Below are 27,201 nucleotides of genomic sequence, written 5' to 3'. Positions count from 1 at the left end.
AACCCGTTCTCCAGATTAGAGTGCACCTGCTCTTAACCAATGCACCACACTGGCTCTCTTCCCAAGGCAGCTTCTCAAGGGGGGTGGGCAGAAGGGTTTGGGATTGGGCATCTTGTCTCTTCTTCAGATTGGAACTGCATCGCTGGGAATGAGTGAGAACGTTTTTAAGCTGCTGGTGTAAAATTGCATAACAAAGACACGTTCCTTATTTGGTGGAATGCTTCTGCAGCGAGTGTTGAACAGACGGCACCGAGAGAAAAGCACAGACAACGCTTGACTGAGGCAGAGCTTTACGGTTTATTTTACAAGCTATTATACAAGTTCTAAAGTACGGTGCTTTTCATGCAGACAAAAAAAATATATAACAATGGCAATTTTGATTTGTTCTTGCGCCTTCCATTAGGGGAGATGCCGCTTTTCAGATGGGCTGTCCTAAGTGGAGAAAAAAAGTATGAGAGGCTAATGAATATTTTATGGGAGTGGCCTTGCTGACTACTCCGTTCTATTTTTGTACCACAACCTCATCCGTTACAATGAAGTAGACAATGTTTCACATCAGGAGGGGCGGAATCCATTTAGCGCACGTCTCTCAGGACCAGAACCTTTCCAGTTAGGGACTGGAACAGTTTACAGTTTTAATAATCGGACAAAACACCTTAATACTGCGTCATGTCAGACTTTCTGTGAACATAGGAGTAAATCTTGTGGATGCACATCAAGTCTTTTATAGGAGGAATGGTTCTTTGAAAGAATCCGAAAACCTCTGTGGCCCATCACTGTGTAAGCCGAAGCTACCTAGCACCCCTGATCCATCTAATTCTGGCTGATTACGCACAAGATGTATGATGCGCGATGGGGGCGAATGTCCATCGCAGCAAGATTTCTTGTACAGAGGTATCTCCTCAAGCCTGTTTTCACTTTCCATTCTCTCTGCGGCAAGTGAGACCACTTCTAGTGCGACTTTTAATCTGCTTTGCTGCCAGTCAGCAAGACCACTCCCAGATTTGCCAGTGAACACAGCTTTGCCCCGGACACATTCCCTCTGCCCACAGCCAGCCTACCTAGCTCCGCCCTTCCCACTCCCTCGCACTGCCGTCCACGCATTCCCCCTCGCCTCTTGTTCCGTGTTCCCAGCTCCTCCTCTAAATGTCCATATTGAGATAACAACAGAGAGTTGGCTTTTCCAAACAACAGTATAAGCAGGATCTCATGCACTCCACCTCCTCTGCTCTGCTTCCACCCTCTCCGATAACTGGGAGGGCCTTTTACAACTCTATTTCAAGCAAGCCCCTACTTTAAAACAATTTTCCTGCAACAACGGCAGTGTAAGAAAGGGAGAGAGAGAAGGGGAAGGGAGTTTGCTTTGCCTCTTTGGAGGGGGATTATTCTGGGAAAGGGGCTACAATATTGACGTACCTGATATCACAGCCATATCAATATAAATGCAATTTAAAAGGGCTTTAACAAAGCCCTTTAACTTGCAACTATGGCTGTGATGAGATCTGTGCCTTTAAGAGGAATTGGTGGGCAGAGTTAAGAGAACCAGGAAAAGCTGCAAAGGCCATTGAGACAAGCGAGCTAGCTGCAGGGCAGGCAGAGAATGGTTCCTTGTGTGTAAACAGAGAAATGTGAGGAGACCAAACTACTGCCCCACTGAGTAGCTAAAAGGCGAGAGGTAAGCGTCCCATGCATAATGGGCCTCTGTGTTTTTTCAAAGGCTTTCATGGCTAGAATCAATTGGCTATTGTGCGCTGTGTGACCTTGCTGTTGCAGTTTTCACCCCTAACATTTCGTCTGTATCTGTGACACTTCATAAGCACGTCACAATGTGTTTCTGCCTGTGGCGCTATGCGAGTTTAGAAAATGGGCCTTCTGCAGAGGTAACTTAAGTTTTCCCTGTTTTGCAATTTTGCATCCTTTATTTTTGACCGGACCAAAGCCTCTTAATGTTACTGCAGTTGAGAAGTGGCTGGCTTGCATCCAGTCCTTGCCTACGGGGGAACACTTCGCTGGCATAAACAGTCAGCAGTTGCTAGGAAGGAGGAAACTACATTGTGGAAACTTCCAGAGGCACTAAAACTGACATAATATAAACTGAAAGAACTGCAATCCACAAATCACACACTCTGGAGTAATCTCATTAACCCCCTGGGCTACTGTGAAACAAATGGTTTGAGAGTGTGTAACCCCCATGCTCAGAATGGGTTGACCCAGTAAGGGGTGGAGACTCAAAGCAGCAAGAGGCTGCAGCAGACCTCATGTAGTTGGAGGAGACAAGGCTACCAGACTCGGACCTTGGTTGTATAAGCCCTTAACACCTTGTTAAGGTAACTGCAATATTGTTGGGAACTACTGGGAAGGTAGTTGTTTGTTTTTGCTATGTTGTAAATGTTGGAGTTTATTGTTTCAGGGTTTCTTTTTGTGGTTGTAATGGGTGAGAGTTCTCCTGGAAACCTTCATCATGTTGAATCCTCTTCATCAAGCCCTTGGAGTCTTCAGGAGCCAACCCACTTGCAAAGAAGAATTGGACTTGCCAGTTATCAGTAGACTGTAAATATAAGGACTTGAAAATGCAACCTGAACAGGACCTTGAAGTGTGATGTTAAATGTTGATTTTATATGTTAAGAAAGTAAACCATTTTGTTTTTAAAAATTGTTGTTGCAAACTCATTCCAAATTCTGCCCCACAGAACCCACAGATAGAGGTTACAAGTGCAGTTCCTAGTGCTTGAATTACAGCTGACCACTGTGATGACCACACACAGATGCTGAACCTGGGCGTTCTGAGTTTTACTATATTGCACTGCAATTGGCCTGGGCTGTTGACTTCTTCTTCTGCAGCAGCATCTTATGTGAGTCAGGGTGGCTAGCCTCTGCTTCTCAAAATCCTCGTTTCAAGCAGAGAAGGAATTTGGGCTTTGTGGGCATTGCACAGCCTTCCTTGGGGAATGCATGAAAGACCTGACCTGCCAAGCAGTTGGATGCTGAAGCTCGCATTCACTTTGTTGGCTGTGCTAAATGTAGAGTGAAACAGAACCAAACACCCTGCAGTCGAAGTCGGGTGGCAAATCTGTGGATGGGAAGGAGGAGAGCCAGGGCTGTGTACTGAGGGGGATGGACTGTAACTGACTGTGGCGTACTGCCCAGGGGGGCATATGGGGTCAAATGTCCCCGGGCTGTGGCCATTTAGTCACGTGGGGTGTGTGGAAAATTGCCCTCCACTCCCCTTCTCCTCCCCCCTGGGGTCCATACACTGACTTCAAGATGAGTGCAAAAAAAGTTGTTTGGTCGTGGAAGTGGGGGGTGGAAAACTCAGATTTTGCACCGGGCTACATTTTTCCTAGGTACGCCTCTGATAACGAACGGGTTGTCAGATAAATAACACTGGGCTGCAGACCTTACCTGAGCCAGTCACTCTTTTCTTCCCAGCCTAATCTACCTGATGTTAATTGTGAGGTTAACATGAAAAAAAAACCCCAAGCACTTTAGGGCAGTGATAGGATTCAAATAATTTAACAGCCGGTTCCAAAAGGACTCGGTGGTGGATTACAACCATTCTCTGAACTAGACAAAAAATTAGCTACTGGTTCTACCGAATAGGTGAGAATAGGCTGGATCCCACCACTGCTTTGGGTTCGGGAAGGATGGAATACAAATATTATCTTTAAAAAAGCTGCACCCATGAAATATTTTACACGAATGCCTAAAGGTATGCTGATATCCACATGTGAAGGTTGCTGAAATCCAGAGAATTTGGTGAATATAATTTACTGGTGTGAATCCCAGCTTGTCAAATACACGCTGTCAAATACCAACAATTCCATTTGAGTGAGTGACTCTAAGCATTCACTATTGTCTCTTTTTTGGCCGTCCACAAAATTTGCCAGGGATTTGTCAACATTCACCAGACTTCAGACATACACTGCAACACAGCGATTCCCAACCAGGGTTCCGTGGTACCCTGGGGTGCCGTGAGGATGTCCCAGGGGTACCGTGGCCCCCCTCACTTTTGTGGTGTCTCCCACTGGCACCAGCAAGGACATTGAGCTGGCCCAGGAGGCAGGGCCTGCCGCAAGGTCAGCAGCCAATTCCCGCACCCCCCACCCAGTGCTTCCCTTCACCGGGGGAGGGGAAGGTGGGGAGTGGCAAGCAGGGGCACTGGGAGGGGAAGGTGGAGGGGAGGATGGTTAAGGGTACCGTGAGATATGAAGAGTGAGGTCAAGGGTACCGTGATGTCGAAAAGGTTGGGAAACAGTGCTGTAACATCTAACATGCAGAATTCCACCTTCTTGAGTCAATGGGTTTAGAAGGGCACAACTTGCTTGGGACTGCGCTTTAACAAGAATAAAACATAATGCAGGAGCATGACAAACAACTTTCACAAATGGTGTGGTACATCCTTTGAGGAGCTGGGTTGGCCGTATTACTGCAAAGATAGGTTTCGTCGTCGAGGAACATGTGATTTATACCTTGCCTTTCTCTCCTGTAATGAGTCTCAAAGCGGCTTACAAACCCCCTTTCCCTTCCTCTCCCCACAACAGACACCTTGTGAGGTAGATCAAGCTGAGAGAGTTCTGAGAGAACTGTGACTAGCCACCCAGCAGCTTCATGCGTAGGAGCGGGGACACAAATCCAGTTCACCAGATAAAGAATCCGCTGCTCGTGGAGGAGTGGGGAATCAAACCCAGTGCACTTGCTCTTAAGCACTGCACCATGCTGGCTCTCAAAGTAGCAAGTGTGGGAGGGAGAAACGAAGGAGAGAGACTACATGCTTACTTGTTATCACCGTATGCCTGGAGTAGTACTTCGGTTGGGGAAGCACGTGGCTTGGTGTCTGTGATGCCAGCTTGAAGCCACCCACGGGGAAATTCCTTTTCAAGCTCCAGATTCCTTCCAGAGCCACTGTGCATAATATTAAAAACAATGGTGCTCATTTTTTAAGGAACAAGGTTGCCGTTTTTACATACAGCTGCACAACTTGTATCCCATGGAGCCGTCAGCACAAAGTGCGTGGATTTTCCCCTGTTCCTCTCCCCACAGGCGGTCCCTTTCAACATCTAGAAAAGGAAGACTCCTAGAATTTGGGGAGGGGCTTCAGCAATCAGTGTTGTTTGCAGATGGTCCCAGGTTCAATCCCTGTCTCCTTTGGGGATGGGGCGGTATATTAAATCGAATGAATGAATGAATGAATGAATGAATGAATGAATGAATGAATGAATGAATGAATGAATGAATCTGGTAAGCAGGCAATATGAAAAACCTCTTCATGAGACCCTGGACAGCCACGGCCAGACTGAGTAGACATCACCAACTTTGATGGTCTGATTCATTATGAAGCAGCATCGTATAACATAGATCCAATTGTACTAGGGACAAACAGATCAAGGGGGTGCAGACGGGACTAGGGAGAAATCACCTCCTTCCTGCAACCCCTTCCCCTGTGGGCTTTTCTCTCGTGGGCCTCTCAACTCCAGGAATCAAAAGAGACTGCTGCGGGGGATAGAAACACTGAGGAAATCTGCACCCACCAATGCCTTCTACTGATGCTGGGCTCTGAGCCTAATCCTGCATGCTACCTGGATGACATTTAAATATTTGTAACTGGGACAAATGTAAATATTCAGCTTCGTTTGTAACACTTCAGCAGTATCCCTTGAGAACAAAAAGGAGTAAATGTGCAGAGCTGAGAATAATGCGTTTTGGTGCCCTGGGGAACTCCAGAACATCCAAGAGGCTTATCAGAGATTCTTCCGTGAGCTCAGTCATGGCAGACATCCTTTTCTGAAAGCTTATCAATCTTCTCTGGAAATGTAAAACAGGAGGAGTACGGTTTACAGCACGTGCTCAATTCATGCAAGGGATCCCAAAGGTCTGTCCAGTGCTCCACATCAAGGAAGCATGCCTCAGATCCCTCAGTCATGTTCAGGCATCCTCTGGTAAATGGTTAAATGTTCCTCAAAGAACTGTGTTCCTTGAAGGTAGGATGTCTGAACATCTCTGGTTTATATGAAGGCACTTAAACCAAAAATGCACATGGATGTCCATCAAGATGGATGAGAGATATATGAAGATGTGCAGACTATCCCTGTATATATAAAGAGGTAGAATTAGAAGAGAAGAAGAAGAGTTTGGAGTTATAACCCCCTTTCTCTCCTGTAAGGAGACTCAAAGGGACTTACAATCTCCTTTCCCTTCTCTCCCCCACCCCCACAACAAACACCCTGTGAGGTGGATGGGACTGAGAGAGATTCAAAGAACTGTGACTAGCCCAAGGTCACCCAGCTGGCATGTGTTGGAGTGCACAAGCTGATCAGGTTCACCATATAAAGCCTCCACAGCTCAAGTGGCAGAGCGGGGAATCAACCCCGGTTCTCCAGATTAGAGTGCACCTGCTCTTAACCACTACACCACGCTGACTGTCTGAATATGAATTCCCACCGGATTCACTGAGCAAGCTATATTTGTATTGAGGGAGACTGCCTGCATGTGCTGCAAAAGTGGGGCATAAATGAAGTGAATAAATCAATGTTATGGTTGGGTTTAATTTCTCTTCAGTTTAATGCCTCACCAACCTGGCACCATGGAGGAGAATCATGGAGGAAATTGGCTTCAGATAACAGTTTAAAAGCCAGATCGGTTTTTGAGATGGATTGATTTCTGAATCTTGTTGCTTCATTAGGAGTCATCAGATTCTTCCTTTGACATATCTTTTGACATCCTTGAAGGCGAGAAAGAGGAAAGAGCAGCAGACGGTCCTTGTGACGCATCGGCAGCACGCTGCAGAAACAACACCTGTTGAACTCTGCCTCTTAAAGGTTGTGAGTGGTGGGATCAGGAAAGAATTCCACTAACGTGGCCAAGACGTGGGATGGTTTTTGCCACACAGTCTTGAAAGCCAACAGAGTGAACTGGTTAGGATGTCAGACTAGGATTTAGGAGACCCAGGTTTGAATCCCACTCTGCCATGGAAGCTCACTGGATAACCTTGAGTATTTATGCCTAATAAAGGTTATTGTATTGATAACCTTGAACCAGTCACTTTCTCTCTCTGCCTGATGTATCATACAGAGTGACAGATAAGAATAAAATGAAGAAGAAGAAGGGTTTGGATTTGTATCCCCCTTTCTCTCCTGTAGGAGACTCAAAGGGGCTTGCAATCTCCTTGCCCTTTCCCCATCACAACAAACACCCTGTGAGGTGGGTGAGGCTGAGAGAGCGCCAAAGAACTGTGACTAGCCCAAGGTCACCCAGCTGGCGTGTGTGGGAGTGCACAGGCTAATCTGAATTCCCCAGATAAGCCTCCACAGCTCAAGTGGCAGAGCGAGGAATCCAACCCCGTTCCTCCAGATTAGAATGCACCTGTTCTTAATCACCACGCCACGGAGAAGAGAACAATGCTTTGCATCACCGCTGGAGAGAAAATTGGGGATAAATATCTTAAATAACTAAATACCACAATATGGAACATACTGCATGATCTAACGACGTAAACTCAGAATAAGAATGGCTGAGTTCCTTGTAGAAGAGAAACAAGAAAAAACGTATGGATTATGATAGCAGAATATGTTTGTTTGTTTTGTTCCTCCTCTTTTGCTCCCCATATTCTCTTTGATATCTTTTTTAGGTGGTAAACCGGAGATCTGCCATCTGGGTGGCTGAACTGATCCATACAAACTAATAAAAATTTGAGATGGTTACTGATCTGGGAAACTGATTTAACAATTGCAAATGCCGACAGAAGAGCTCATGTTGATCTTGTGCAAAAGATAAGGGAGGTATGTTCTTCAAAGGGAGAATATAAATATCTTAACAGGTGGCTGTATGTTCAAACAGCTGAAATTGAAGTTCAGATTTCATTGGGAGCTACTGGCCTCGATCCAAGATCCGTGTGCAGCAGAGGAATATTGTGTGTATGTTTACTATGGCTGAAATGCCCCATTCCAAGGTCTGGGGCTATGCAGCTGAACCTACGAAAACAGTTCCTGATTCTACATCTCTCCAAATGGTGATTGGTACGATTGCCAGCGATGTAACTGTGTGTCATATATTTGTAGACGTGGCTCCTTCCCTGGGGTTTTCAGCTTGTGGTGATGCATTTTCCTGTAGGGTTCCTTCTCTTGCTCATGATATGCATGCAGCCATAGCTAAAACGGGGTGATCTTCTCTCAGACTAACATAGCTTTCAGTGGCTTCGACAGGATCGACTGTGAAAACACAGTGTGTCTCTGGTTCTGGTGTGTTTTCCGGGCTGTATGGCCGTGGTCTGGTGGATCTTGTTCCTAACGTTTCGCCTGCATCTGTGGCTGGCATCTTCAGAGGTGTATCACAGAGGGAAGTCTGTTACACACTGTGTCCCTCTGACTTCCTTCTGTGATACACCTCTGAAGATGCCAGCCACAGATGCAGACGAAACGTTAGAAACAAGATCTACCAAACCACGGCCACACAGCCCGGAAAACCCACCAGAACCAATTGAATCCGGCTGTGAAAGCCTTCGACAATAGAATGTGTCTCTTTTTGAACTCTAAGAAGAAGGGTGTATTACAAACATAACAAGTGAATAGAAGTCTTCTACAGCAACTTATGCCCTGAGGTAGCCCCAGGCTACCTTGATCTCAGAAGCTAAGCACGGGCCGACTGTGGCTAGAATTTGGATGGGTAACTTCCAAGGACTATCAGAGTCATGACACAGAGGTAGGTAACCATTCGAACGTTTTCTGCCTTGAAAACCCAACGGGGTCGCCAAAACCCACTCAACTGTGACTTGACAGCACACACCCTTAAACACCATCTTATGAATTTTCCTGAGAATTTTCCCAGTGATAATGAAGAACTTAAATTTATCTGATGCTCACAACACACTATCCCCATCAACCCCCCCACATTTATAGTACTATCCAAAGCAGTTACACTCCTTTCAGACCATTAATTTGAACAGACTCTGTTTAGGAGTACAATGTTCATTTCCTAAATGCAGTTATGTTGTTCTTATTTGATAAATGTCTGTGTTGCATTTTACCCATTCAAAGAACCAATCCCCAGGGTGATCTTTTTGACTGGCATCGGTGCTTACCTTCTGAAGGGTGCTTGATTCTGCACTCATCTCTCCGGAAACAAAGCTCTTCTTCGAGCACTTCTTTAACTCTCCGAGGAGGTTCCACATATACAAATTTCTTCCCTGATTTACAAAAGACAATACATTGATGACAGCGCACACTAATGTGGTTTGAAGAATAAACATGTTAAAGAATTAAAGATTCCTGTGACACCAAAGCATCTTTCTGTGAATGAGGTTGCTCAGTATATCCCTGCACCTCATCCAGTCAGTTTCTACCAGACAATGCTGCCATGTCTCTGCATAGAACAGTGATAGCGAACCTTTTCGAGACCGAGTGCCCAAACTGCAACCCAAAACCCACTTATTTATCACAAAGTGCCAACATGGCAATTTAACCTGAATACTGAGATTTTAGTTTAGAAAAAATGGTTGGCTCCCAGGCGTGCGTTACTCGGGAGTGAGTTTGGTGGTAATCAGTGGCTTTGCCTTGAAGCAACCATGCAACTCTTCCAACGGGTGAATCGTGACCCTAGGAGGGTTTATTCAGAAGCAAGCCCCATTGCCAGCAACCAAGCTTACTCCCAGGTAAAGGATTGTGCTTTAGTTCTTCGCATGAAAATCAGTGGGGTTTAACAGCGTTTAACAGGGTTACCTACAGTGCTTCCCCAAAACCAGGTCTTAGGTTTAATGCTAATAGACCCCAGTGGCCCAGGCCAGCCTAGATGTGGGGGGACGACGACTCTGTGCGTGCCCACAGGGAGGGCTCTGAGTGCCACCTCTGGCACCCGTGCCATAGGTTCGCCACCACTGGCATAGAACATGATTTGATCAGTTACTCCTGTTGCAGAGCTGAAAAATATGCAGCTATCAGAGGAGGCTGCTAGTTGCAGCTCTGTATGAGTCTCTGTTCAGCGGTGCCTCAATTCTAATCAGGAGACACACTCAAATTCATGTAGAAGGATGTGGCCCTTGTCTGAAGGACAATATCTCATTAATCACAGTCAAGTTGTAATCAACTTACGGTGACTCCTCCAGAGGTTTTCAGGGCAAGAGGTGAGAAGAGCAGTTTGACATTGCCTTTTAATAATCATTTTTTTTATTTTCCCAACATAAAAAAGAAAACTATACGCTTCCACATCCACCATTACATTAATACAGAATAGAAATAGAAATAAATTTTAAAAACCCACAGGAAAAATTAAAACACAAATTTTACAATATCTAAACACAACCTATTATACACTACCTAAACTAAACAATAAAACCATATGATTTCCCGCTATTTCATCAGATCTTATTGTTGAATTCTGATCCATTCTAGGCTCATGCATCTATTTAAAATGAAACAACTGATTAAATACACTCTGTGTTATTACTAGTATTAAGAACATAAGAGCTAGCCTGCTGGATCAGACCAGAGTCCATCTAGTCCAGCACTCTGCTACTCGCAGTGGCCCACCAGGTGCCTTTGGGAGCTCACATGCAGGATGTGAAAGCAAGGGCCTTCTGCTGCTGCTGCTGCTCCTGAGCACCTCTTCTAATCCATTTGGCTTCAAAATATAGTTCTCAATTTGGCAACGAGAAAGTTCCTCTTTCCTCTGCATCTTGCACATTTTTCTATTTAATTCTTGGTTTCTTACCTTGTCAGATAAAATTGCTTATATCCTTTGGCCATTGCTTGAAGCATGTTACAGAGTTAACTATTGGCATAGTTTGGAAGAAAAATAACATTCTCTGTAACAGTCTGACCGTGCCTTCATCTACTCTTTCTTGGTGGTCGCACATCCAAACACTAAACACGGCCAACCCGGCTTAGCTTCTGAAATCTGATGAGATTTGGCTTATTCTTCCTCAAATGTGCTGACATAAAGACCAACCAATCGGTGATATAAATTCCCATTTATGAGATTCTTCTTCATTGCTTGGCTGTATATAGTTTTGATGGGCCACTGTTTAAAAAGGTGAGCCTGAGTGCATTACCTGTCTGTGATCGAGAACTAGTTTCCCAACATTTAGAGAAGCGGTGGGCTGGTGTCTCAGTTGCTACCACAGCGGCTTCGCACTGCCGTAAATTCTGCTTTTCCCACATCTCTTTGGTTTCCAGGAAGGCCAGTTAGTATGTCTCAGAGAGCAGATTTCGAGCCACACAAGCCTCTAGTCACTGAGCCTTAATTTAGATTTAAGGTGCCGTAATGATAAAAACAGCCCCACAACATCATATCGTTATGACTTAAAGACCAGCATCAAGATGGGGCAGATCCAGGTGTTTTAAGAAAATGTGTAAGATCGCAAGACAATAATCAAATAATTCATTATGTGGTAATTAACTCCTAGCTTATTATTACAATTTCTAGATACACCCTAAAATATAGAAAAAATAATTGCTTGACTATTAAAAGGTAAAGTTTCCCCTTCAGTTGTGTCCGACCCTGGGGTACCACTGCGAGCAGTGATTTCATAGGCAAGCCTCTTTTGTGGGGTAGTTTGCCACTGCTTTCCCTGTCTATTCTTTACCTCCTAGCTATGAACTAGGTGCTCATTTACCAACCAAGAAATGGATGGATGGCTGAGTTGACCATGAGCCAGCTGCCAGGATATCTGACCCACAGGGGGCTCGAACTCCTGATCGTGCAAGTGGCAGTGCAAGCACTTAACCATTACGCCACACAGCTCCTGCTTGACTATTAGCTATCAGCAACTGAAATTCCCATCATAGGGATTTTGTTCTCTTTTCTTTAAGCCCTTGGAAGCCCCTGGGCATGTGTATACTCTACTTAAAAACAAGAAAAGGTCCTACAGTAAGGACGGTAATTCCAACTTTACACTAAGTAAGGTTCAATTCTGTATCCTATGTATAATTGTGCAGATTCCATGGAATGGCCCAATTTCTTTTTGTGTTTGTTCTTTGGGCGTTCACTATTTTGCACAACAATTTTCCTCCCCATGGGGAAGAGCAAAGAGTCATGACCTGGCTAATACCATCCCATTAAGTTTCTTTGATTGGGATTGGTCATTCTTTCTCTGGGGACTTGGCAATCCTAAATTACATAAGAGTACTGGTAATGCACACGAACATGTTTGGATGCATAAAACTTTTGGGTTTTTTTTTAATGATGTGATTCTCAAGAATCTGAATACTATTACCATGTTTTGTATTTCTCTGCTCCCAGGAAATTCCAGCAAGAAGGCAGCCCTGATGGCCATCTACTTACTTTTTGCTTGTTTTTTTTAAAAAAACCCAACAGAATCGATAGCCTAATAAAGTGCCCTCTGGCGACAGAAACTGAGAATGTCGGTGGATGACTTCCCCTTCTGCTATCTATATTACATTCTCTATATGAAAAGGCCACGTATGCTGCTCTGATTTCCCTGGAGGAAGGCACAGGAGAAAATATATTAACTACCGCATGCCCAGTCTTACCTAGATTGCATACCTGCGTTTTCAAAATGGTCCCACGCTTATTAGGTTTTGCTTATATTAGTGTTTCTGAAACTTTTGGGGCTAAGGCACACCATTTTTGGTTCTGAACTAAAATCAGAGGCCCGATTCATTCTTAGGCATACACATTTTATTTTTGGATTGTTGAGGCAAATTCCAGAACAGCCGCTGTGTTAAGGAGCAGGTATTGAAACTGTTGTGTAGCAGAACAACTCAGGAGTTCTCTTAAAGAAGGAAACAGGATTGTAGCCTATGGCAATGCTTTTGGCATGAATCACCTTGCTTTTATTGCATTGCCTTCTGACTTTGCAACCCACTTACAGCTCAATCCAGATGGGGGGGCCGAATGTACAGAGGGAGTGGCAGACTTGTACAGAGGGAACAGCAGTGGCGTAGGAGGTTAAGAGCTCGTGTATCTATTCTGGAGGAACCGGGTTTGATTCCCAGCTCTGCCGCCTGACCTGTGGAGGCTTATCTGGGGAATTCAGATTAGCCTGTACACTCCCGCACATGCCAGCTGGGTGACCTTGGGCTAGTCACAGCTTCTCAGAGCTCTCTCAGCCCCACCTACCTCACAGGGTGTTTGTTGTGAGGGGGGGAAGGGCAAGGAGATTGTAAGCCCCTTTGAGTCTCCTGCAGGAGAGAAAGGGGGGATATAAATCCAAACTCCTCCTCCTCCTCCTCTTCTTCTTCTTCTTCTTCTTCTTCTTCTTCTTCTTCTTCTTCTTCTTCTTCTTCTTCTTCTTCTTCTTCTTCTTCTTCTTCTTCTTCTTCTTCTTCTTCTTCTTCTTCTTCTTCTTCTTCTTCTTCTTCCACTAGTGCAAGGGCCACCCCTGCCAGCCGAGGGGGCAGAGGCGCTGGTGGCTGGCCGCCCCTCAGCTCTGTGGTTGTGAAACCCAAAGTCAGGGCCGCCATGGAGCAGTGCCTGTGTCCACTTGGACACTGGTATGAGGGGGGGGAGGGGGACAGGCTAGGGCATTTCTGGGGGTGGAGCCAACATTAGTCAGCTTCCACCAGCACTCCAGCCTGGGTAACGCCAGCCCGCAGATCTGCAGGCTTATGCCACATGGGAGTGCATCATAAGCCTATGTAGCCTATGTGACAATTTGGGCAGGCAGAGGGATTTTTTGCTTCCCTTCCCTTCTGTGCCACCCTCCACCCCTTTGGAACCAGTGTGGCTCATCTTCACCCCACCACCTCCAGCCACTGCAACATTCCCTCCCCCCAACTGGATTGCACTATAAAACAGGGTTCTTTCTTTATTTTTGTTTGCATTGTTTTCCAGTTCCACGATCCTAGTCCTACTGAATGGTTTATTGGACGTTTTCTGCTGTCTGAATTTTAATATATATATATATATTTGCTAAATCTGCCTCGATTCTCAGGGAGAAAAAGTAGGCTACAAATAAAGGCTTAAATAAAATAAATCCTGTTATAAGACATCATGGTCAAATGGAAAGTCTCCCTGACTGACTTTAGCGTGTGGATGCCTGAGAGTACTTTTTTTTTAAAGACCAGAGCTCTTCTGTGGAGGGAAGAACATGAAACCTGCCTATAGATTATTTATGTGAAATGAACTCATACACATGCATAGGCAGTCACACAATCCAGTAATGAAGGAGTTAATGTTGTGCATGCTAATTAGTGAGATCAGAAGTCAGTGATCAGGTAACTGATCCTCATTGGCCAAGCAGGTCTGCATGTAGACAATAAATATATCTCCTTTGTTACTCTCTGCACATGCTCTCCAGTAGTATGTTAGCCATGTAATAGCAAGGTAAGGGCTAGCTATTGGAGCTGGCCTGTTAGAAAGATATTTTCTGGTTTTGTTTCCAAGTTTCCCCTTCCCTTCTTTTATAGTAAGTAAACTCTGTATTTCAGCAAGCAACTGTCTTTATCTCATTATTGTGCGAACTCTGCATTTACGAGGACTGTGATATTATTATCACAGCTAAGATTCACAACACATTTATTTATTTATTTATTAAATTTATAGGCCGCCTCATCCCCAAAGGGCTCGATGTCTATACTTTATTGCTAGGGATGCAATGCATATGTATGATGACCAAAAGTGACAATCTCATACATTGCTTTTCTTACAGAAAACCCTGAAAGGGTTGTTTCAATAAACTGTCCATGAATGCTGAACTACCAGGGAGTCAACAATGTATCCTTATAGCTGAGTCTGCCCAAATTGCTGGGCAATTTCCCAATAGAAATGGTGGTGGATGATGATGGGACCATAAACATAAGAGGTAGGCTGTATCCCTGTCAATGGGATGAGCTGAGGCTACCGGATGGGGTGAAGGTAGACTGTAAGGATGGGAGCAATCTAAGAGAATGAAGATGACCTCTACAGTGGGAGGAAATGAAGTCATATAGGCACCCAAACAACCACATAGCAGAGAATCCCACCACTTAGAAGATTTTAAGAATGAGTTCTCTTCTTTCCTTGTGGTCATTGCTTTGTGATCATTGCTACTGGGAGTTTATTCCACTGTAATATGTTTCTTGTGGAAGGAAGAAAGACAGCGCATACCTACAACCTTCTGACACCATTTCCCATCATGTAGTTCCTTGACTGTATTACCCTGTTTCCCCAAAAATAAGACATCCTCTGAAAATAAGAAGTAGTAGAGGTTTTGCTGAAGTGCTAAATATAAAGCATCCCCCGAAAGTAAGACGTAGCAAAGTTTTTGTTTGGAAGCATGCCCGTCAAACAGAACACCAGAGCATGCAGCTGTGGCACAGAAAAGTAAGACATCCCCTGAAAATAAGACATAGCGCATCTTTGGGAGCAAAAATTAATATAAGACACTGTCTTATTTTCGGGGAAACACAGTACTTCACAAAAGGTATTTTTTTGCCACGGGTAGCAAACTTTGATGCATTTATCAAACTTCCGCACTCGTGTTTGTAAGTAACAAGCTGGTGAACTGTACTGGCTCAATGTGATGTCCATCATGGGTGATATCACATGGCACAATGATAGCAGAATTCGAGCGGTGCTACTCAGAGTAGAACAAGTGGTCTTGTACAGCACACTGCCACCTTCATGAAGTAAACTCCACACAGCTATGACATTCATAAGAAGGCTTTTATCATCAGTTGCTCTATGTACAAGAAACTATATACAACGTAGAATATTCAGCAGACAAACAAAGTGCTTCGCCAAATACCTGTTTCCCTAAGGAACACAGATACAGTATAATACAATTGCTTTTATACATGGCTCAACCAATCATGGTAAAGGTCACTTGGAACAGGTTAGAACCGGTTTGTTAGCTGTCAGATCAGTCTCATGCTGACTCATGCTGGATAGGATATGATCACTCTAACTGTCATGACACACAAGGTGGGTCACTCTTCCCTTTGACAGTTACAGGCATCACAGCCCTGCAGTAACAGATGAGTGATCTGTCTTTCCAGCATTCTCATCACAGCTGATCAGAGGTACCAAAACAGGGGAACAGAGATCGATGCCTTCCCAAGTTGCCACCCCACACCCAGCATCTTATTGTACTTTGCTATTTGGGTGTCACTGGCCTTGGATCCTGACTTGTGAACAGAAAGCAGAATTGCCAGCCTCCAGTCTAGTCCAAGCAAGCACCTGTATGGCTAATGGTATTATCGTGCCAGTGTCTCTAATATTCAGTAAACACTTAAAACAATTATAAATAAGCTTTTATACTGTGTTAAACTTAGCAACATAAACGATATATACACAGGCTTATTATTGTTTGATACTTTACACAAAGATACCTAAACTAAACAGTCCCTCTACAAAAGGGCTCACAACAAATTAACATGAACAATATACACATGGCCGGTCATTCCCCGGTTGTTGAATGGCTTTGTGAAACCTTCACAGTGGCCTGTTATCTTGTAATTTTCCAAAAAAATCCTTTCCCAAAAAGACTACAAAAATCCTTAAGGTTATTTTTTGCTCTGCTGTATAAGAACTGACTCTCCTGGACAGAGAGTCTGCCCTATTGCTCTGCTCTGGTTTCAATACCTTCTTTTCAATAGAAAGACTTTTTGCAAAAGGATTTCCCAAAAGCAAGCTTGGCTTATAAAAATGCCAAATAAACATGTGTATCACAGCGTGTGAGATAAAACTTTGTCTTGCACACAAAACGCAAGATGAAGGAAGGTGTTCAAATGGGATAGTAATAACCCCGCAATCAATCTTCAGGGAAAAGTTGTGTGTGTGTGTGTGGGGGGGGGGGGACTTCAAACCAAAGATCAAGCCAACCTATGTAGGATCCAATGATCTATTAGGTGGCATATCCTGCATGAAAACTGGATCCTATAAGGGAGGCTCCCCTACAGGCTAAAGCAGTGGTTCTCAACCTGTGGGTCGGGACCCCTTTGGGGGTCGAACAACCCTTTCGCAGGGGTTGCCTAAGACTCTCTGCATCAGTGTTCTCCATCTGTAAAATGGATAAATGTTAGGGTTGGGGGTCACCACAACATGAGGGACTGTATTAAAGGGTCGCAGCCAGAGGTGGGTTCCAGCAGGTTCTCACCAGTTCCCAAGAGTGGGTTACTAATTAATTGTGTGTGCCGAGAGGGGGTTACTAATTGAGTCTGCTTTTCCATTAGAAATTCCATTAGGTCCAAAAATCATAAAGTCCTGTTGTTTCCTATGTGGCTGGTTAGCGAAGGTAGAAAACGGGATAATTCTCCCTTTTGGGCTGTTTTAAAAACATGTTTTAGAAATATGGTAAAGTTCCTTGTTTAAGGAAAGGATCCTTCTTTTGATTTCTAGAAACAAAATTAAGTATTTGAAAGTATTAAGTATTTGACAGGCAGTCAATTAGAGGAGAAGTAGTTGTTTCTGTTGGCAGTAGATGATAGGACTTGCTATAATGAGTTTGAATTATGGACAGAAAGATACCAGCTGGAAATTAGGAACTTTTTTTTACAGTAAGAGTTTTTACAGTAACAGAGAAATTATTAATGCCCCCCAATCGTCCCCCACCCAGCTCCATTGGCGCTACGCCACTGTTTGAATCCCACCACCATGGGAACCTGTTACTAACATTTTGGATCCCACTGGTTGCAGTATTAGGAAGGTTGAGAACCATTAGGCTACAGAGTAGCTGAATCAAAAGTCCCCCAAGAGTGACAGCGCCTACCTGTCCGGGCCCCCATCTTTCCATGGGGAAAGATGAAACCTCCCTCCTCCCCTACTGGTTTCACTCACAGGGCTGCCCCCCATCCTTGCGCTCCGCACAGATCCGGCTCCGTGAGTCCCCAGCCCTCGGCTCCACTGGCTGGCCGGCTGAGTCCCTCATGCCTCGGCCTGCTGCTGGTGCTGCTGCCTCTACCATTGCCACCAATGCTGGCCACACCTAAGTCAGCCCCAAGCAAGGGAGACGCACAGGCTGGTTGCCATAGGAGCCCCAGGTGGCGGCGGTGGAGGAGGGAACAGACAAGCCACAATGGGGAATAAGGAGCTTATTGTGACTTGAGCCCCTGTGGAATTTGGGTTCAGCCAGGCAGGCAAGCCACAGGAGGGAAGAAAGCGCCAGGGCCTAGTGGGGTTGGCATGGCAACCTGGCTAGGTAGAAATGCCCCCAAGAGCCATCAGGCTGAACTTGGAAGACCGCAGATTTTTATATATTTGTTACTCAATACCTCTTTACCTCTCCCCTACATTCTCTCTCCAACGTTTTTACCCTCATCCCTCCACATATATCACTCCCTTCTTATTTCTGTCCTCACAATAACTCTGCGAGGGAGATTGGTTTGGGAAGGGAAAAGAACTGACTTCTTAAGGGTTTGAAGCCGGGATTTCTCGAGACTAGACCAGGGGTCTGCAACCTGCGGCTCTCCAGGTGTTCATGGACTACAATTCCCATCAGCCCCTGCCAGCATGTCCAAATGGGATTTGTAGTTCATGAACATCTGGAGAGCCGCAGGTTGCAGACCCCTGGACTAGACTCACGCTGAAATTCTTACACCATAAGTATTCCTTACACATAGCCACACTTGTACTGTCTCTCCCTTTCTTACAGGAAAGGCAGAATGTATCAAGTAAGCTGTCCATCATATTTGGGTTTCAATAATGTTTCCACCTAATCCATACAGTGACACTTCAAAAATTCCCAATAGAAATCATGATAGGTGACAGTCAGGGTAACAGACTGTCATACCCTTATATAAAGCAGTGGTGCGACTGCACTTGGAGTACTGTGTTCAGTTCTGGTCGCCATATCTCAAAAAGGATATTGAAGAAATAGAAAAAGTGCAGAGAAGGGGCAACGAGGATGATTGATGGATTGGAGCATCTTCCTTATGAGGAGAGGCTGCAGTTTTTGGGACCCTTTAGTTTGGAGAGGAGACGTCTGAGGGGGGATATGATTGAAGTCTATAAAATTATGCATGGGGTAGAAAATATTGACAGAAATTTTTCTCTCTTTCTCACAATACTAAAGCCAGGGGGCATACATTGAAAATGCTGGGGGGAAGAATTAGGACTAATAAAAGGAAACACTTCTTCACGCAACATGTGATTGGTGTTTGGAATATGCTGCCTCAGGAGATGGTGATGGCCGCTAACCTGGATAGCTTTAAAAGTGGCTTGGACAGATTTATGGAGAAGTCGATATATGGCTACCAATCTTGATCCTCCTTGATCGGAGATTGCAAATGCCTTAGCAGACCAGGTGCTCGGGAGAAGCAGCAGCAGCAGGCCATTGCTTTCACATCCTGCATGTGAGTTCCCAAAGGTATCTGGTGGGCCACTGCAAGTAGAAGAGTGCTGGACTAGATGGACTCTGGTCTGATCCAGCAGGCCCTTTCTTATGTTCTAAATATAACCAGATTTTAAATCTGCACCAAAAATATTGCACCAAAAATCATTAAACTCTAGACAGGCCTTTATTTGGAAGCATATAGTTAGTACGTCTGTGCATTTTCTGTAAACACTGTGAAGTCCGTTAACCCTCCCAATTACCACACTCATCCAATCATGAATCAATAATTTTAAGACTGAAACAAAAGCACTCTTCAGGTTTAAGTGTTAAATATTTTATTTTTAAATAAGACTGACAGCAGAATTACAGTATACCGTATTTCAAGTGTTACCTGTATAAGCTCGGTTACATTCAGTTTTCATGCAGTTTGGAAAATTTAACAAGTTACCTCACAGCAGTATTTGAAAAAAAACTTAAAGTGACTTTTGATGATTGTATTTGTCTTTTCATACAATAAATACTCCAGTTCTCTCCTTGGTTACAATGCATGAGTGCTTCACAACATCCCTGTACAGTAGTTTGCACATCCTGAAGACATGCTATAAATTAACATATCTACATGACACATAACCCGCTTATCGAGTTGGGGATCCCAGCCCAAGAATTCTGGGAGTTGCAGTTCTATGATGTTGCTCGCTATTCTTTTCTGAAGGCAGCTTTGCCTTCTTACAAAGCCACAATCCACAGCAATTTTTTGGAGGAAGCTGCCGCTGTGACTCATGTTTCAAAGAGATTTTTAAAGGTGTAGTGTAATTTTCAGGTGGGTATCTGTAAAAAGAATACTGGCTTCAATGCTGAACTCTGACAAACAAGTGCGCTTTGAACAGCAAACTTTTACTAAGCGGTTCATTTGGCAGTGTGTTCCAGAAATCTCAGTGGGGATTAGTTTCTAATAAAAATGGTTATGAAACAACTGGTTTTTAAAAATGATTTCAATGGGACTGGCATTGCAAGCACGTTTGAGACAACGGAAGCTTGTCTGTAAATAAACAAGCAGTGTTATGCAATTCTGAATACATCAGCTGAAAAAATTATATTGTACGGCCTGGAATCTAGCCACATCTACATGTGAGATGGCTCCATTTACTTCTGTGGGACTTGCATTTATGCAAGAGGTAATTAGGATTTGTGGTTTTTAAGGACTTAGGCTTCAGAACAGAAACCACTTGCTTCAGAGTTTCCTCATAGACCTCCCACTGAAGATAAATGGGTCTCCTTTAAAGCAAAGTGGATTTTGGCATACAAATTCAAGCAGAATGACTACATACCACAAGCAAATTAACCTTTGCGTAGATTCACACACAAGCCTTAAAAAAAATGAACGGAATATAAACAAAAAAACTGAAGTGTCAGCAGAGAATACATAGTCCTGCCCTTACAAGCTCATCATTTCTGCAGAAGTTAAAAACTTAGCTTTTGCATTTTTCAGCTCTCATTCAGCAGTCTCACAGTTTACTACGCAGAACACACACACAGGTTCACACATTTACGCACAGGGAACAGCAGACTGAAACTGTGTCTACTTTTTTCCCAGAACAAGGCCATGTGAGTCACAGGAAAACTGGCACATGTAGGGGTTTTTTTGTTTTAAGACAACATGCACACTGCATGTAAACTTCTTCAGACTTGCACATGATGTGGGACAGGCTATTTCTTACCTTATGTAGGACAGACAAGTGTTTCTGCAAATTGTTCCCATGGTTGTAAAAGACAAATGGTGATGTATTGTTCTCCAGTCTAGCAAGTCCTGGAACCTCACAGTACCTGCATCAAAGGGCCACTTCTGATGTAGCGTTTCATGCACCGACATGACTTTACTGCCATAAATACTTGCCTGTGTTACCGTCATGACAGCACTGCTCATCTTTTTCTCCAATTTAGTCCATGATGGGGAACAGTAAGGAGTTAGGATCCTATTTGCAGATCCTAGCGACAGACCCTGCATCACCTTGCCACATTTAGTCACTTATGGTCACTTTAAAAAGTCCAATTTAGTATTCATTAAAAGTAGGCAAAGAATTCATTGGAAACACACTATATTGCACCAGAAACTGGATTAGTTCCTTTCACTCTTGGCCATAACTGTCACTACACTATTGGTTTCATGATGATTCAGCCCAACAGCTGAGAAAATAGAACAGGTATATAAAAATGGTGACTTCAGTAGTGTTTGGAAGATGTTTTGCCTCCAATTTTCATTTTGTTAGCCAACAACTGAGTCTCCTGAATTTTTCCATGTTTCAAAAACAAGCAGCAGGCAGAACCTGAAACCGTCTATCCCCAAGTGCGAACACATCATTTAATATCCCAAAACATTACATGGGAAATAAGTTATGGGTGTACTTTTAGTATAAGTGATCAACATGGGAAATGGCCCCAAGGGTCTTAGGATTCCCCCAAAATTGTTCAAGTAAAAGTTAAAATGCTTCACAAACGTAAGGGTAGTGTAGTCTATATTATTATAAAAATAACAACATCTCCACAAAATGAGACCTCATTTCAGTATTTCGTAGAGTAAAGCTATACTGAGAGGTGGGGTTGAAAGCACCAACTTGGGAGTGCAATTACAAAGTGTACTTATTACAAAAAGGTGCTGGGAATGAGTTCGACATTCAAACGTTTACAACGACTAAGAATCCGACACAGAATTTGTGCAGCTTTCCACAATTTCGAACAGGTAGTGATAGATATCAGTCCTGCGAGCAATATCGTATGCCGTTTCATCTAGGTTGTTTTTGAGATTTGGCTTCAAATAGCGATTCATCAGCAGGAGCTCCAGGGTTTCCTTGCTCTCCCTGTTTCCTGAAGCAAGGTGCAGCGGCGTTAGCAAGCCGTTGGTCTGAGCGTTGATATCTGCACCGTGTTGAAGCAAGAACGATGCGATCTTTGTGTTGTTCCACTTGCATGCGCTGTGGAGCGGGGTCCAACTGTCCACTGTCAAGGCATGAATGTCTGCACCATGGGCGATCAACTCGCGCACAACTTCCAAGTGACCGTTGTAGGCAGCACGGTGGAGAGGGGTGTATCGGTCTTCATCTCGGACGTTGACTGGAGCCAGGTTTTGAGACAGGAGCCTTTGCACTGTGTTAAGCTGGGCAAAAAAAAGGAAGGAAAAAAGAGGCAGATTATGTTGAGCCTACAGAGTCAGTGCAGAAAATCAAGGGCTGCATTTGACGCCTGAAGACTCCTATCCCTTAACTATCTCGGCTGCCTCTTTACTTGTTCCAGCTCTGCACGTTTTTTGAAAACTGGCAAACAGAACTGTATACCATGTTTGATATTCGTCCAACTGATCAAAGCCAGATTGTTGCAAGGATAAAAACAGCTAATGTTGACTGCAGCATTACATAATGCGACGCAAATTACTTATTTTGTTATAATGCATAGAAGACATCAAGACAACTTTTTTTTTTAAATACAAGTTCATCTATAAAACTTACAGCTATTCTGGAAACTAATGCAAAGGCTGATTTTCCGACCTGGAAAGCAAGTGTCACCTCAGTCTTATATCTTCTATTAGTTATGTCAGGTAAGATAATTCCCATTATAATTTCCTGTCACCCTTCCTCACAAGAGCTCTGGAAAGCACACATGGTTCTTTCCTCCTCCATTTTATCTTCACAACAGCTCCGCAAGATAGGGTAAGGCCGTGGTGGCGAACCTTTGGCACTCCAGATGTTATGGACTACAATTCCCATTAGCCCAATTGGCCATGCTGGCGGGGACTGATGGGAATTGTAGTCCATAACATCTGGAGTGCCAAAGGTTCGCCACCACTGGGGTAAGAGTCAGAAAGAGTCATGAGTGGCCCAACAGTCTTAAGCAGAGTTACACCCAAGTCCATTGATGTTCACGGGTTCAGAAGTATGTAATTCTGCTTAGGATTCTACTGTAAGTGAAGCACAAATTGCACGTTCCATTTTACACGTGGACCCCATAGGAACCTGCAGCAAGACACCCTGCAGCAACTCAGATTAGAAGCCCTGCGGATCCTGATTCCGGTCATGAGCATGGGACAGAATGGGGGCTGAGCATTGTAGAATGGCTGACTACTCCATACTGACAACCAGAATTGGGCCACATAAAGCATTTCTAAATCAGGTTGTCATGGGAACTCACAGTTGGTATTGTGCTACAAGTCCCTGTTGTAAAATGTAATCTGCAGTTGGGCCAGAATTTCTTGGCTAAATAAGGATTTGCACTCTGGTTCTTCTAGGTCAGTGTTGGTGAACCTTTTCAAGACCGAGTGCCCAAATTGCAACCCAAACCCCAGTTATTTATCGCAAAGTGCCAACCCGGCAATTTAACCTGAATACTGAGGTTTTAGTTTAGAAAAAACCGGTTGGCTCCCTCTTCCTCCGCCCCACCCGCTCAAGCAGGGACCAGCCTGCTCTAGACTCCAGCAAGTCCCGCACGCACCGCTCTGTGTCTTTCTAGCATCTCTGCCTCCTCTGCACCCTCCCCCCTCGGGCAGCAGCCACCCAAAGCACAGGAACCAGGCCCGCCAACAGAGTCCTTCCTGGTCACCGCGGTGCGCGCACATCGTGTTCAGTGGCCCAGGCCAGCCTAGATGTGTATGTGGGGGGTGGTGTGATTTTCCGCCCCCCACATGACAAACTGTGTGTGCGAGTGCCCACAGAGAGGGCTCCGAGTGCCACCTGTGGCACCCGTGCCATAGGTTTGCCATCACTGTTCTAGGTGTCAAACTCAGGCCCTCCAGTTCATGGATTACCATTCCCAGCAGCCCCTGCTCGCACGGCCAATTGGCCCTGCTCACAGGGGCTGATGGGAATTGCAGTCCATGAACCCCTGGAAGGCCTGAGTTTGACACCTATGTGTCTAGTGTCCTACTGGCACTCAAGTCACGGGTAGCCTCATCTAAGAGGCCAAGCGGCTGGCCATAGCATCACGGCTGAGCTGCCCTGCTGCTCCAAAGAGGTTTCCTGCCTGTGTGGGGAGGCCTGCAAAGCCAAAAAGCCTCTCCACCACTCTATGGGACTCAATAGATTAAGCCACCCAAAAGGGTCTGAATTCCCGGCCACCAGCGTAAGACAGCAAATGGCCAGGAGGGAGCTGGCTAATGTCAGCTCCATCCCCAGCCTGCCCTTGCTATGTTCATGGTGGCTGGCACACTGGCAATGTGTCTGGTGTCAGGAAGAGCTGCAGCCGCTCCACGGCAGCAGTTTTGTCCTTCTGCTGGGGCAAATACCCTGGGGAGGGGAAGTCCACCAGCATGGCTGCAGATTCGGGCCCCTCTCCTTTGGATGGGGCCATTAGCTATTCTGAAATAGAGTCCTGAATTCCTAACCATTTTGAACACAGTACAACAGGCCTTATTTAAGAACATTCCAAATAATTACCAATACTTACTCGATTCTTTTCAGCTGCCCAAAGCAGCAGTTTATCGGGGTTGTTCTCTAGCTTCTTCTCCTGGGCTTGATACCATTCTTCGGTTTTTTCCTCCTGATCTTCCTCATCGGAATCTCCAGACCAAAGACTCTGCGTTCCGGTGGGGATCAGATGCCTGTGCGTCTCCAGCAATTCGAGTTGGTTAAAGCTCTCGGCGAAGTCTTTGTCATCTTTTGCCTCCTCCTCTATATTCTTCTCAACCGATATCTCACTTTCATTCATCTTTGGAGGTGCCAATAATCCAGCCTTACATAATCACAGTGAAAGAAATCCACAATCTTTTTTGGGCTCACTTCATTTCCAGATTGTTCACCTTTGGACTATGCAAACAGATTAAGAATAGCTATCAAAAGTAAATGGAGGTTGGCATATATAGCAGCAACACCAGGGTGCCCTTTAGGGGAAAGAAAATAAAAACTGAGTTAATATAGTGACAAGAGGCAAAGGGGACATTTTCTGTGCCTTTTACTTAAACCGAAAGAGGCATTCAGGCAGGCTAGCTCATCATGCACTTGTCTACATTTAACTATTACTCTAATGTAGGGTCTGATAAAATCATTAGCTATTAAACATAATCACACTTCTGACCAGCGGCTAGATGAAGAATCTCAATCAGGGGTCCACCAGTTTTGGCTCAGCAAGCAACTAGTTTGTTTCCAGGCTTTCTCTCTTCCTATTTCTTTGAAGCATTTCTTGTGTAATCGGTTGCTTGACAGGAATACATATGGCATAGTGCCTAAAGGATAAGACTGCGTACTAACACTTGAAAAAGCCTCAACTCTGGTTGCCATGTAAAATGGGGTTTTGGAAGAAGAGCTTCTCTGGAAAAATGACAGATAGCTTGTGTGTAAATTTCTGAGAACATAAGAACAAACCTGCTGGATCAGACCAGAGTCCATCTAGTCCAGCACTCTGCTACTCACAGTGGCCTTTGGGAGCTCACATGCAGGATGTGAAAGCAATGGCCTTCTGCTGCTGCTCCCGAACACCTGTAGTAATCCTAGTAATCCTTTCCCTCTAGAAACCAAACCCACATCATAGATTTCTGAGAAGGTTCGAGTTTTGACTTGCTTTGCATGCTGCACAACAATGGCAGAGAATGGCATTTTAAAAGACTTAATTCATCTCCAACTCCCTGACGCCCTATTCCTAAGCTAAAGCATCCCTGACAGAGTATAGGACATTATTTGGTAAAGTGAGATCCACCAGATTTTAAGTTACAATGCAACAGAAATATTTGTCGACTTAGATGGTTTTACAAGAGGATTGGACATATTTGAGAAGGAGAGCCATTAGCAACATTGGTTACATGAAACCTCTGTGATCAAAAGAAGCGTTCCCCTAAACTCAAGGGGGATCATACTAGAAGAGCTACTCGCTTTCGAGTTCTCCAGGAGTCACCTAGCTACTTCTGTGGGAAGTAGGTTGCTGGTGTGACCTCACAGAGCTTCCCGTGATCTTGCATCCCAGGAGTTCAAATTTGCATTCAAGTCCCTACAATTTCCATCTCCTTTGCAAGAACGACAACCTCCATTATGAAACATCCCACATATGTAGAAAAGCACAACACTCTTCATACAGATACATCCAGTTCACAGTTTATCTTGAGACATCCATAAGCCCGCTATTTACACATCACATACATATACATATATGCGTGTGGGTGTATATAGAAGAGGAAGAGTTTGGATATATACCCTCCTTTCTGTCCGGTAAGGAGACTCAAAGGGGCTTACAAACTCCTTTCCCTTCCACACGCATAAGAGTGAGATAGAGATATCAATGCGTGATACAAATAGGACAGGAAAACCATGCATTCATTTGTAGGCAGACATATAGTACACTCACAGCCATGACTAGCAGCACCTGGAACTGTCGATTTTCACCCCACACCTGGATAATCTCCCCTTCACTTCGGGACGGAGCGCTACGAGGCTCAAATCGCCCCACTCACGTTCGCCATGCGGCTCTCTTCGGGGCGGGGCCAAGGAATGACCGGCAGCACCCGCAGAAGACCTGCCTCCCCACGCTCCGAGAAGACTTCCGGCCTTCCTTGGGCCCGACCTTCCTCTCCCTGGATACTGCCACGCGTGCGCACTGGGGACGGCCAGTGGCGGTCTACCTGGGATACTGCGAAGGCCGCGGATTGGGTGGGCGGGATCGTCGAGTTATCGCGAGAACGGCTAGCGCTCTCCGGAGAGGGGGCGTAGCTAGCCTTCCATCCCACGCGCGCGGTGCTATGGAAACCGGAGGCCTGGATGTTTCCCGGGATTCCTGAGCTACGAGGGTGAGGGGCTGCAGGGGGAGAGTTATGCGCTGCAGGCGGAATCCCTCTTGGGGCAAAAGGAGACTCGAAGGGAGAGGTTTCTAATGTGGCCTGGCTGAATTTTGCAGTTCCTGCCACGTGAACCTCGTGCAGTAAATTTAGGAGCCCGCATTCCTATCCGCCTCTCGGTTGCAGGGAGTTATTTGCATCAGTGATAACCATTAGATGTGAGGTGTCTGTGGCCCTTCAGTTGTTCGTGGACTAC

At 44.9% G+C, this 27,201-nt stretch overlaps 3 protein-coding genes across 6 annotated transcripts in view; 1 reads left to right on the top strand and 2 right to left on the bottom strand.

Moving 5' to 3' along the window:
• Nucleotides 1-278: 278 nt before the first annotated feature.
• Nucleotides 279-17,883, bottom strand: LG04H11orf97 (linkage group 04 C11orf97 homolog). The gene is made up of 4 exons (XM_048493522.1): nucleotides 17,707-17,883; nucleotides 9,074-9,178; nucleotides 4,777-4,902; nucleotides 279-432 (listed from the first exon to the last, which is right to left on the bottom strand). Exons 1-4 carry the CDS (start codon nucleotides 17,831-17,833, stop codon nucleotides 419-421), a joined length of 372 nt encoding a protein of 123 aa, XP_048349479.1. The 5' UTR covers nucleotides 17,834-17,883; the 3' UTR covers nucleotides 279-418.
• Nucleotides 17,884-19,519: 1,636 nt separating this feature from the next.
• On the bottom strand, nucleotides 19,520-26,762 carry ANKRD49 (ankyrin repeat domain 49). Of its 2 annotated transcripts, none has more exons than XM_048495140.1 (3): nucleotides 26,519-26,762; nucleotides 24,632-25,064; nucleotides 19,520-22,352 (listed from the first exon to the last, which is right to left on the bottom strand). In XM_048495140.1, the coding sequence occupies exons 2-3, from the start codon at nucleotides 24,890-24,892 to the stop codon at nucleotides 21,891-21,893; spliced, it is 723 nt and encodes a 240-aa protein (XP_048351097.1). In that variant the 5' UTR covers nucleotides 24,893-25,064; nucleotides 26,519-26,762; the 3' UTR covers nucleotides 19,520-21,890. The 2 variants fall into 2 exon arrangements, with proteins under 2 accessions (XP_048351097.1, XP_048351098.1); XM_048495141.1 differs by having other exon boundaries at nucleotides 26,537-26,762.
• Nucleotides 26,763-26,830: 68 nt separating this feature from the next.
• Nucleotides 26,831-27,201, top strand: part of MRE11 (MRE11 homolog, double strand break repair nuclease) — a 38,568-nt gene continuing 38,197 nt past the window's right edge. The window contains exon 1 of one of the 3 annotated variants that reach the window (XM_048494225.1): nucleotides 26,831-26,957. The gene's annotated coding sequence lies outside the window, so the exon portion shown is untranslated. The remainder of the gene's footprint in view (nucleotides 26,958-27,201) is intronic. The other 2 variants (XM_048494224.1, XM_048494226.1) reach the window with 2 other exon arrangements.

Source organism: Sphaerodactylus townsendi, linkage group LG04 (genome assembly GCF_021028975.2).
Source record: "Sphaerodactylus townsendi isolate TG3544 linkage group LG04, MPM_Stown_v2.3, whole genome shotgun sequence".
NCBI classification, from domain to species: domain Eukaryota; kingdom Metazoa; phylum Chordata; class Lepidosauria; order Squamata; family Sphaerodactylidae; genus Sphaerodactylus; species Sphaerodactylus townsendi.
Note: the sequence above shows the minus strand (reverse complement) of the source record. Positions and strands in the feature narration are given on the sequence as shown.

Bases quoted from the DNA above. Each gene is read 5' to 3' on its own strand.
- LG04H11orf97 (XM_048493522.1), bottom strand. From the start codon at position 17,833: ATGGTAGAGGCAGCAGCACCAGCAGCAGGCCGAGGCATGAGGGACTCA. The intron at 9,179-17,706 runs GTGAGTGAAACC...TTTGTAAATCAG, and splicing joins CAAGGATGGGGGGCAGCCCT to GGAAGAAATTTGTATATGTG. The intron at 4,903-9,073 runs GTAAGCACCGAT...TATTATGCACAG, and splicing joins AATCAAGCACCCTTCAGAAG to TGGCTCTGGAAGGAATCTGG.
- ANKRD49 (XM_048495140.1), bottom strand. From the start codon at position 24,892: ATGAATGAAAGTGAGATATCGGTTGAGAAGAATATAGAGGAGGAGGCA. The intron at 22,353-24,631 runs GTAAGTATTGGT...TTTTTTGCCCAG, and splicing joins GGGCAGCTGAAAAGAATCGA to CTTAACACAGTGCAAAGGCT.